Below are 12,500 nucleotides of genomic sequence, written 5' to 3'. Positions count from 1 at the left end.
TATATACTGTACTCTCTCAGCATATATACTGTACCCGCTAACATACTGTGCGCTCTAACATGTTGTAATTTTCCATGCCAACAAAGCAAGCATGCCTGATAGAAAACACTCAAAAGTAAGGCTCCACTTTTCAAAATGTGCTAGCTCGATGCTAATTTACATTGGATATGCAATATACATGCTACCGATTAGCATGAACGATTTTACATGGCGATTTTAACACCGCCAAGTTTGGTAATGAAAACTACAACTAAGACACAATCGTAAAGACGTTGGAAATTGATATTGAATCTTTGACCAGAGTTGCATGTTCATATTCCTTTCTACGCAGCATTTTGGATTATATTGACATACTTTTCATTTTATTTACCGTTTGTCTTTCTCATGGTGCCATAATAACAGCATGAATGCAATGTCAATACAGCCAGTGAGTGTGCCACACACTCACTGGCTGTATTGACACACACATTGCTTCAGTACTTCTGCATTCTTACCACCAAGAAGAAAAACTAATGATTAAATGCGCTTTTTATTGATTTTTAAAATGGTATTATCTCTGCTTAGGCTGCCGCCCCCGCGACCCCACCTCGAATAAACGGAATAAGATGGATGGATGGATATTTTATTGATGAAGTGTTTATTGCCATGTATACTGACATCGTTTTATCACCCAGTCATGACAGAAAATAACCATCAATATAAGACGCCTCATTTTCAGACCGTACTATAATAGTACTTGTATTAAAATACTTACTTTGTGTGTGTGTGTGTGTGTGTGTGTGTTTCATTTTAATAAGTCATGTGCTTGAAGTGCAAGTGGAGCAGCGGCAATGCAAGCTGAGGCCAACAGGAGAGGATGAAAATGTGAGTGAGCAGCTGAGAGGATATTCAAATCAAATATTTGCCATTTTGGATGCTTGCAATAAAAAGATGTTTGTCCTAGAAAAACACTCACAAAAGGTGGAAGTGGAAGAATGTGAGCTTGCAAGTGCTGCCGTTACAAGCCACAGGACAAGAAATATCATTGAAGACCAAAAACCAAACAGTTGCGTGGTTTCTCCCAGGCATCCAGCACAGCTGAGAGCAGCTTGCATGAAAGATTGAGTCGCTGCACTTCCTGCTTCCACCAGCAACATGCTGCGCTATTAATAGCTGAGCTGAGGTAGGACACCTTCAAAACACTACAAAGATCTCACATTCAAAAAATGACCCCAAAAAAAGGTAAGTCGTTCTAAAAACAACAACAAAAGACAGGACATTCAAAATAAAAAAATAAAAGATCAGACATTAAAAAAAAAGAAAAAAAAGGTAAGTCATTCGAAAAACAACAAAAGGCAAGACATTCAAAAAACAAAAGAAGGTAAGACATTAAAAAAACTAAAAAGGTAACAGTAGAAAACAAAAAAGGTAAGACATTCGAAAAACAAAAAAGTAAAACATTCGGTAAGACAGTAAGACATTCAAAAACAACACAAAAGGTCAGACATTGAAACCCATAAAAGGTCAGACATTAAAAGAGGTAAGACATTAAAACCAAAAAGGTAAGATGTTAAAAAAGGTAAGACATTAAAACCAAAAAAGGTAAGTTATTAAAAACAAAAGGTAGGACATTAAAAACACAAAAAGGTCAGAAATTAAAACCAAAAAAGGTCAGACATTAAAAACAAAAAAGGTAAGACATTAAAAACAAAAAAGGCCAGACACTAAAAACAACACAAAAGGTAAGACATTAAAAACATAAAAAGGTCAGAAATTAAAAACAAAAAAGGTCCGACATTAACAACAAAAAAGGTAAGACATTAAAAACATAAGGTCAGATAATAAAAACAAAAAGGTCACACATTAAAACCAAAAAAGGTAAGACATTAAAAACAAAAAAAGTTCAGACATTAAAAAAGGTAAGACATTAAAAAAGGTAAGATATTAAAAACAAAAAAGGTCACACATTAAAACAAAAAAGGTAAGACATTAAAAACAAAAAATGTCAGAAATTAAAAACAAAAAAGGTCAGACATTAAAAAAGGTAAGATATTAAAACAAAAAAGGTAAGATATTAAAAACAAAAAAGGTACGACATTAAAAACAAAAAAGGTAAGATATTAAAAACAAAAAAGGTAGGACATTAAAAACATAAAAAGGTCAGAAATTAAAAACAAAAAAGGTCACACATTAAAACCAAAAAAGGTAAGACATTAAAAACAAAAAAGGTCAGACATTAAAAACAAAAAAGGTCAGACATTAAAAACAAAAAAGGTCAGAAATTAAAAACAAAAAAGGTCAGACATTAAAAAGGTAAGACATTAAAAAAGGTAAGATAATAAAACAAAAAAGGTAAGATATTAAAAACAAAAAAGGTACGACATTAAAAACAACAAAAGAGGTTAGACATTAAAAAAAATCTACTGGTCACACTTATCATTTCACCATGTGCCAAATAAAATAGCTTAGAGGTGAGCAAGCACAACCAGAATGATTCCGTACATTAGGTGACCTGACCTGGTTATAAGGCGCACTGTTGACTTTTGAGAACATGAAAGGATTTTGAGTGCACCTTATAGTCCGTAAAATACGGTAGATTTGATTTAATAGATGACAAATCTAAAAATAAAGTCGATTAACAACCGGATTGCAATTCTTATTCATAGTTTTGATGTTATTAATGTTTTATACTTATGTTATTAATGTGTAATTAACGTGTTATTAGTCATAACTTTGTCACAATGGTTTATGCTGCAATGTATTATGTCTATTATAGTTTTGATGTTATTAAGGTTTTATACTTATGTTATTAACGTGTAATTAACGTGTTATTAGTCATAAGTTTGTCACAATGGTCTATGCTGCAATGTATTATGTCTATTATAGTTTTGATGTTATTAATGTTTTATACTTATGTTATTAATGTGTAATTAACGTGTTATTAGTCATAAGTTTGTCACAATGGTCTATGCTGCAATGTATTATGTCTATTATAGTTTTGATGTTATTAATGTTTTATACTTATGTTATTAATGTGTAATTAACGTGTTATTAGTCATAAGTTTGTCACAATGGTCTATGCTGCAATGTATCATGTCTATTATAGTTTGAATGTTTTATGATCCATAAGGCGTCGTTAGAAACAGAAAGGTGTGTCACAGCCAAGGTCATGTGTATCAATTAGTGCATCATCATAACTCACCACTAATCCCACCCCCTCCGCTCCCCCCTCATTACCTTGCTCATTACCCTGCTTGGCCAATCCCACCGTCAGCACCTTCACCCCTCCCCCGCTGACCTCCTACCTTTCCTGCTGCTGTGCCCCTCCCCCAGGACATCCATCATCACCCTGCACACCTTTACTTCCCTACATCACGTGTCAAAGATCCTCTATTTGACACCGCTGCTTTAACAACAAATAGTTGTTGCTTTAGGAACCTACCGCAACAAATATGAGTCAAAGATCCTCTATACGACAGGGGCGCTCTGCTCTTTTTAAGGACAAAGCACAAAAATATTAGTCAGAAATCCTCTATATGACACATGGGTTGTTGCTTTAAGAGCAACACATAGGTCAAAGATCCTCTATACGACAGGAGTGCTCTACTCTTTTTAAGGACAAAGTACAAAAACATTAGTCAGAGATCCTCTATATGACACATGGGTTGTTGCTTTAAGAGCAACATATAGGTCAAAGATCCTCTTTATGACAGGAGTGCTCTACTCTTTTTAAGGACAAAGTACAAAAACATTAGTCAGAGATCCTCTATATGACACATGGGTTGTTGCTTTAAGAGCAAAATATAGGTCAAAGATCCTCTTTATGACAGGAGTGCTCTACTGTTTTTAACAACCTGCTGCAAAAACACTGGTCAAAGATCCTCTATATAGCAAATGTGCTGTTGCTTTAAGAACAACATGTTTGTCAAAGATCCTCTATACGACAGCAACGTTAACAGACTGCATAAATATTTGTCAAAGATCTTCTAAATGGCAGGAGTGCTCTGCTCTTTTATAAGACAAAGTGCAAAAAAAACTAGTCATCCATCCATCCATTTTCTACCGCTTATTCCCTTTGGGGTCGCGGGGGGCGCTGGAGCCTATCTCAGCTACAATCGGGCGGAAGGCGGGGTACACCCTGGACAAGTCGCCACCTCATTGCAGGGCCAACACAAAGATCCTCTAAATGACAGGAGTGCTCTTCTGTTTTTAACAACCTACTGCAAAAACACTGGTCAAAGATCCTTTACACTACACATGTGCTGTTGCTTTAAGAACAAAATGTTCGTCAAAGATCCTCCACACAACAGCAAGGTTTCCCGCAGCGCTTTGTTGTTAAGGCGGCCGCCTTAACAACAAAGAGCCACCGCCTAAACTAAAGTCTTAACAAGCTGCTCCGCTTAGTTCTATCTCTGTCAGTACGTCTCTGCAGCACCCAGCATTGGCCCACCCACACAACCATCTGATTGGTTACACGCAGAGCGCTAACAGCCAATCAGCAGTGAGTATTTAGAGCGCATGTAACAGCCAATTAGCAGTGAGTATTCAGAGCGCTAACAGCCAATCAGCAGTGAGTATTCAGAGCACATGTAACAGCCAATATAAGAGTGGATGTATAGATGTATATAAGAGTGGATGTATAGATGTATATAAGAGTGGATGTATAGATGTATATAAGAGTGGATGTATAGATGTATATAAGAGTGGATGTATATAAGAGTGGATGTATAGATGTATATAAGAGTGGATGTATATAAGAGTGGATGTATAGATGTATATAAGAGTGGATGTATAGATGTATATAAGAGTGGATGTATAGATGTATATAAGAGTGGATGTATAGATGTATATAAGAGTGGATGTATAGATGTATATAAGAGTGGATGTATAGATGTATATAAGAGTGGATGTATAGATGTATATAAGAGTGGATGTATAGATGTATATAAGAGTGGATGTATAGATGTATATAAGAGTGGATGTATAGATGTATATAAGAGTGGATGTATAGATGTATATAAGAGTGGATGTATATAAGAGTGGATGTATAGATGTATATAAGAGTGGATGTATATAAGAGTGGATGTATAGATGTATATAAGAGTGGATGTATAGATGTATATAAGAGTGGATGTATAGATGTATATAAGAGTGGATGTATAGATGTATATAAGAGTGGATGTATAGATGTATATAAGAGTGGATGTATAGATGTATATAAGAGTGGATGTATAGATGTATATAAGAGTGGATGTATATAAGAGTGGATGTATAGATGTATATAAGAGTGGATGTATAGATGTATATAAGAGTGGATGTATATAAGAGTGGATGTATATAAGAGTGGATGTATAGATGTATATAAGAGTGGATGTATAGATGTATATAAGAGTGGATGTATATAAGAGTGAATGTATAGATGTATATAAGAGTGGATGTATAGATGTATATAAGAGTGGATGTATAGATGTATATAAGAGTGGATGTATATAAGAGTGGATGTATAGATGTATATAAGAGTGGATGTATAGATGTATATAAGAGTGGATGTATAGATGTATATAAGAATGGATGTATAGATGTATATAAGAGTGGATGTATAGATGTATATAAGAGTGGATGTATAGATGTATATAAGAGTGGATGTATAGATGTATATAAGAGTGGATGTATAGATGTATATAAGAGTAGATGTATAGATGTATATAAGAGTGGATGTATAGATGTATATAAGAGTAGATGTATATATGAGTGGATGTATAGATGTATATAAGAGTGGATGTATAGATGTATATAAGAGTGGATGTATATAGGAGTGGATGTATAGATGTATATAAGAGTAGATGTATAGATGTATATAAGAGTGGATGTATAGATGTATATAAGAGTGGATGTATAGATGTATATATGAGTGGATGTATAGATGTATATAAGAGTGGATGTATAGATGTATATAAGAGTGGATGTATAGATGTATATAAGAGTGGATGTATAGATGTATATAAGAGTGGATGTATAGATGTATATAAGAGTGGATGTATAGATGTATATAAGAGTGGATGTATAGATGTATATATTAGTGGATGTATAGATGTATATAAGAGTGGATGTATAGATGTATATAAGAGTGGATGTATAGATGTATATAAGAGTGGATGTATAGATGTATATAAGAGTGGATGTATAGATGTATATAAGAGTGGATGTATAGATGTATATAAGAGTGGATGTATATAAGAGTGGATGTATAGATGTATATAAGAGTGGATGTATAGATGTATATAAGAGTAGATGTATAGATGTATATAAGAGTGGATGTATAGATGTATATAAGAGTGGATGTATAGATGTATATAAGAGTAGATGTATAGATGTATATAAGAGTGGATGTATAGATGTATATAAGAGTGGATGTATAGATGTACATAAGAGTGGATGTATATAAGAGTGGATGTATAGATGTATATAAGAGTGGATGTATAGATGTATATAAGAGTGGATGTATAGATGTATATAAGAGTGGATGTATAGATGTATATAAGAGTGGATGTATAGATGTATATAAGAGTGGATGTATAGATGTATATAAGAGTGGATGTATAGATGTATATAAGAGTGGATGTATAGATGTATATAAGAGTGGATGTATAGATGTATATAAGAGTGGATGTATAGATGTATATAAGAGTGGATGTATAGATGTATATAAGAGTGGATGTATAGATGTATATAAGAGTAGATGACTACCATGCCTGCAGGAGGAACGCTGGCTGTCTTCCTTGTGGGCGTGGTCAGGAGGTGTAGTCAGGATGCTTCTGTGCTCCTCATGTGCTCCTCATGTGCTCCTCATGTGCTCCTCCTTCACTGTCACCAGCGCTGGATGACAACACCTCCTGAGAGGACAAACACAAATGCTAACAGTTAGCTACAAGATACAAGCAGTCCTGCAGCGTGTTTACTTGTGTGTGTGTGTGTGTGTGATACCATGTGTGATACACACAATCCTGCAGTGTGTTTACTTGTGTGTGTGTGATATCATGTGTGATACACGCAATCCTGCAATGTGTTTACTTGTGTGTGATATCATGTGTGATACAAGCAGTCCTGTAGTGTGTTTACTTGTGTGTGATACCATGTGTGATACACGCAATCCTGCAGTGTGTTTACTTGTGTGTGTTATCATGTGTGATACAAGCAGTCCTGCAGTGTGTTTACTTGTGTGTGAAATCATGTGTGATACACGCAATCCTGCAGTGTGTTTACTTGTGTGTGATATCATGTGTGATATAAGCAGTCCTGCAGAGTGCTTATTTGTGTGATATCATGTGTGATACAAGCAGTCCTTCAGCGTGTTTATTTGTGTGATATCATGTGTGATACAAGCAGTCCTGCAGAGTGCTTATTTGTGTGATATCATGTGCGATACAAGCAGTCCTGCAGCGTGTTTACTTGTGTGTGATATCATGTGCGATACAAGCAGTCCTGCAAATGCTATTGGTAATACTGAACTTAAGTAAGTAAACAAATACTACCGCGAGTACTGAACTTAAGTAGGTACACAAATACTATGGCTAATACTGAACTTAAGTAGGTACACAAATACTACCACTAGTACTGAACATAAATAGGTAAAGAAATAATATTGCGAATACTGAACTTAAGTAGGTAAACAAATGCTTTTGCTAGTCCTGAACTTAAGTAAGTAAACAATTACTATGGCTAGTTACTATGGCTGGTACTGAACTTAAGTAAGTACACAAATACTATTGCTAATACTGAACTTAAGTAGGTAAACAAATGCTATTGCTAGTATTGAACCTAAGTAGTACTATTGCTAGTACTGAACTTAAGTAGGTAAACACATACTATGGCTAGTACTGAAATTAAGCAAGTAAACAAATACTATTGCTAGTACTGACATTAATTAAGTAAACAAATACTATTGCTAGTACTGAACTTAAGTAAACAAATACTATTGCTAGTACTGGACTTAAGTAAGTAAACAAATACTATTGCTAGTACTGAACTTAAGTAGGTAGACAAATTTTATGGCTAGTACTGAACTTAAGTAGGTAAACAAATACTATGGCTAGTACTGAACTTAAGTAAGTTAACAAATAATATGCTTAGTACTGAACTTAAGTAGGTAAACAAATACTATGGCTAGTACTGAACTTAAGCAGGAAAACAAATACTAAGGCTTGTACTGAACTTAAGTAAGTAAACAAATACTATTGCTAGTACTGAACTTAAGTAGGTAAAAAAATACTATGGCTAGTTCTGAACTTAAGTAGGGAAACAAATGCTATTGCTAGTACTGAACTTAAGTAGGCAAACAAATACTATTGCTTGTACTGAACTTAAGTAGGTAAACAAATACTTTGGCTAGTATTGGACTTAAGTAGGTAAACAAATAATATTGCTAGTACTGAACTTAAGTAGGTAAACAAATACTATTGCTAGTACTGAACTTAAGTAGGTAAACACATTATATTGCTAGTACTGAACTTAAGTAAGTAAACAAATACTATGGTTAGTACTGAACTTAAGTAGGTAAACAAATACTATACTAGTACTGAACTTAAGTAGGTAAACAAATAACATTGCTAGTACTGAACTTAAGTAGGTAAACAAATAAAATTGCTAGTACTGAACTTAAGTAGGTAAACAAATAACATTGCTAGTACTGAACTTAAGTAAGTAAATGAATACTATACTAGAACTGAACTTCAGTTAGTAAACAAATACTATACTAGTACTGAACTTAAGTATGTAAACAAATACTATACTAGAACTGAACTTCAGTTAGTAAACAAATACTATACTAGTACTGAACTTAAGTAATTAAACAAATACTATGGCTACTTCTGGCTAGTGTACTTTGCGTCTGGGGGTGTGTACTAAAGACTTGTGGAGTACAATAATGACAATCCTGAAGGAGCAGGTGGCTTCAACAATGTCAATGAATGCAAGATCACGTCTGCAGTCTCCAGGATCACGTCTGCAGTCTCCAGGATCACGTCTTCAGTCTCCAGGATCACGTCTGCAGTCTCCTTCCTGTCCAATTGATGTCATCCAACTCAACAAAAAAGTGTCTGCTCAGCTTCCTTTTTACCGCAGTGAGAGCAGAAGACAAGCCAGTGACTCATTTCCTGCATCATCCCTGTTTTGACATGTTAGCACTAGGGGGCGCACTTGTGTACAGTATTTGAGGAATAGTACTTTGTTGTTGTACTTCTTTCTTTCTGAGTAGGTCATGCTGCGGACCACGTGGTGAGTATCCATGACAGGAAGCAGAGGTGGGACCAAGTCATTGCTTTGCAAGTCACAAGTAAGTCTCAAGTCTTTGCCCTCAAGTCTCGAGTCAAGTCCCGAGTCAAGACAGGCAAGTCCCGAGTCAAGTCCAAAGTCAAGACTGGAAAGTCTCAAGTCGAGTCCCAAGTCCTGCATTTTGAGTTTCGAGTCCTTTCAAGTCCTTTTAACCACAGACTAATATTTTTACACAGATTGTGTATGCTTTTAAAACGCTGTATGTATTTATTAAAACAAGTGCATTTGAAATTGCAGGAAAAAAAATAGTGCTGACATTGCAATTCATAATAGCACTATTAACAGTAATTTTAATAGTTTAAACAATTTTAAACATTTAACTCATTCCTTTACAGAATAAACACATTTGCAAAAACAAACATTAACATACTATTGGTTGTATTTTATGAAAATAATATTACCACAGAGTTGAGAAGGAGCAAAGATCTTCAATATTTGTATGTGAAAATCACAAATAAATCTTCTGGGGGAGGATGACGCCCCTACAGGGGTTTGGTTTACAAACTTTCAGCCCCACCTAAAACAAAATTCACCAGCCGCCACTGATTATGATGCATTCTCATTTTAGGCAAAGTATAAGACAATACTTTCTTAACAGTATACTTGTAACCAGGAATAAGTCTTCAAGTAACAATATTCAAATACTAACATTGTTGGGTAAGACAGCATTTGGTTTTATTCTGAATCCAGTGAAACAAATTGGTGGTTTTAGCTGATATAAAGACTTTCAGGTGTTTATATATGTTTAAGTATTTGGCAGACGCTTTTATCCAAAGCGACATACATAAAAAATACATACATAACAATCACTGTAAACATGATCATTTAAGGGAAGAATGTAATACAAAATATCAATACAAAGTGTCAAGACAGAATAAACTCTCTGCTGCTGCAGCAACAGAGATACAGTCTATAGGTCCCTAAGATATATAGATATCTAATGTATTCATACATTGTTTATGTAGGATATACGCATGTATATATAACCTAATCATATTGTTTCTTCAATTTAAAAATAGCTTACTGTTTTTTCCCCCTTCTCTGGGATTATATTCCCAGTTTTGATCTCGGACGTCTGGTCACTTATAGCGTATAAGAATATTATATTACTGTTAAGCAAACTATGAATAATAAAACATGTGTCCGTTATCATAGCTACACGTATGACAAAAAAACCGCGTGAAAATCAGTGGTATTCAGTGAGGTAAAATGAATTAAATGCGCTGACAGTTCATTGCTCCTGACAAATGAATTGCACTGAATGGAGCGGATCACCACTCCAAGATGGCGGCCCCGCGTCTCGTCTGCGCCAGTAGGCAGTAGCGCTCGATGCTGCGTACCCTTAAAACATGTCTATGGTTATAACGTTAGCAGTGAGTTTACAGCCTCACTGATTTAACTACGCAGCAAATAAAAGTCATGTTACTTAGCCAATAAACGTTATCTTACATTCAAAACTTACCCTTCTTTGGGCAACTTCAAATGTCGAACGAAGTTGGAAGTTGTTGCGTCTCCGTCTGTAATATTCCAACTGCGTGATTTGCATACGCAATTCGTTTTTTGTTGACCAAGTCGTAGTTTTTATACCCGAACGAAACCAACTTTGGCATAATTGTTTCTCTCTGTCGCATTGTTTGACAACTCTTGTTCGGTGGTTGTCCTGCAATTGGATTGGCTGAATGCTGTGTGATGAAAACAACGTATAACTAATTTGATTGGCTGTTGTACTGACAGCCCACCAGCTGACAGGCAGCACACACGCTGATAGACAGACAGACACGTACAAAATGAAAGATACGGAGCGCTCCCAAATAACTTTTTAAGCTTTGGGTTTTGGGGAAAGTAGCAAGTCATGTCAAGTCAAAAGGCTCAAGTCCAAGTGAAGTCACAAGTCATTGATGTTAAAGTCTAAGTCGAGTTGCAAGTCTCTTTACATTTTGTCAAGTCGAGTCTAAAGTCATCAAATTCATGACTCGAGTCTGACTCGAGTCCAAGTCATGTGACTCGAGTCCACACCTCTGACAGGAAGTACCACAAACTGTGGACCACGTGGTGAGTATCCATGACAGGAAGTACCACAAACTGTGGACCGCGTGGTGAGTATCCATGACAGAAAGTACCACAAACTGTGGACCACGTGGTGAGTATCCATGACAGGAAGTACCACAAACTGTGGACCACGTGGTGAGCATCCATGACAGGAAGTACCACAAACTGTGGACCACGTGGTGAGTATCCATGACAGGAAGTACCACAAACTGTGGACCGCGTGGTGAGTATCCATGACAGGAAGTACCACAAACTGTGGACCGCGTGGTGAGTATCCATGACAGGAAGTACCACAAACTGTGGACCACGTGGTGAGCATCCATGACAGGAAGTACCACAAACTGTGGACCACGTGGTGAGTATCCATGACAGGAAGTACCACAAACTGTGGACCGCGTGGTGAGTATCCATGACAGAAAGTACCACAAACTGTAGACCACGTGGTGAGTATCCATGACAGGAAGTACCACAAACTGTGGACCACGTGGTGAGTATCCATGACAGGAAGTACCACAAACTGTGGACCACGTGGTGAGTATCCATGACAGGAAGTACCACAAACTAAGGATCACAAGTGAGTATCTATGACAAGAAGTACCACAAACTAAGGATCATGTGGTGAGTATCCATGACAGGAAGTACCACAAACTAAGGATCACGTGGTGAGTATCTATGACAGAAAGTACCACAAACTAAGGATCACGTGGTGAGTATCCATGACAGGAAGTACCACAAACTGTGGACCACGTGGTGAGTATCCATGACAGGAAGTACCACTAGCTGGTTGCTAGTATTGGACTTAAGTAGGTAAACAAACGCTATTGCTAGTATTGGACTTAAGTAGGTAAACAAACGCTATTGCTAGTATTGGACTTAAGTAGGTAAACAAACGATTTTGCTAGTATTGGACTTAAGTAGGTAAACAAATACTATTGCTAGTATTGGACTTAAGTAGGTAAACAAATACTATTGCTAATATTGGACTTAAGTAAGTAAACAAACGATTTTGCTAGTATTGGACTTAAGTAGGTAAACAAATACTATTGCTAGCATTGGACTTAAGTAGGTAAACAAATACTATTGCTAGTATTGGACTTAAGTAGGTAAACAAATACTATTGCTAGTACTGAACTTAAGTAGGT

General features: G+C 36.0%; 1 protein-coding gene across 6 annotated transcripts in view; it reads right to left on the bottom strand.

Annotated features, from left to right (window-relative positions):
- The window catches only part of strbp (spermatid perinuclear RNA binding protein), a 157,628-nt gene that overhangs the window by 67,282 nt on the left and 77,846 nt on the right, over positions 1-12,500 (bottom strand). For all 6 annotated transcript variants that reach the window (XR_009827114.1, XM_062057151.1, XM_062057150.1 and 3 more), the window contains exon 2: positions 6,727-6,872. Coding sequence is in view for 5 of the 6 variants with exons in the window: in XM_062057151.1 (XP_061913135.1) it covers positions 6,727-6,729 (3 nt within the window). In the remaining variant the exon portion in view is untranslated. The remainder of the gene's footprint in view (positions 1-6,726; positions 6,873-12,500) is intronic.

This window comes from Entelurus aequoreus, linkage group LG08 (genome assembly GCF_033978785.1).
Source record: "Entelurus aequoreus isolate RoL-2023_Sb linkage group LG08, RoL_Eaeq_v1.1, whole genome shotgun sequence".
Classification (NCBI taxonomy): Eukaryota; Metazoa; Chordata; class Actinopteri; order Syngnathiformes; family Syngnathidae; genus Entelurus; species Entelurus aequoreus.
Note: the sequence above shows the minus strand (reverse complement) of the source record. Positions and strands in the feature narration are given on the sequence as shown.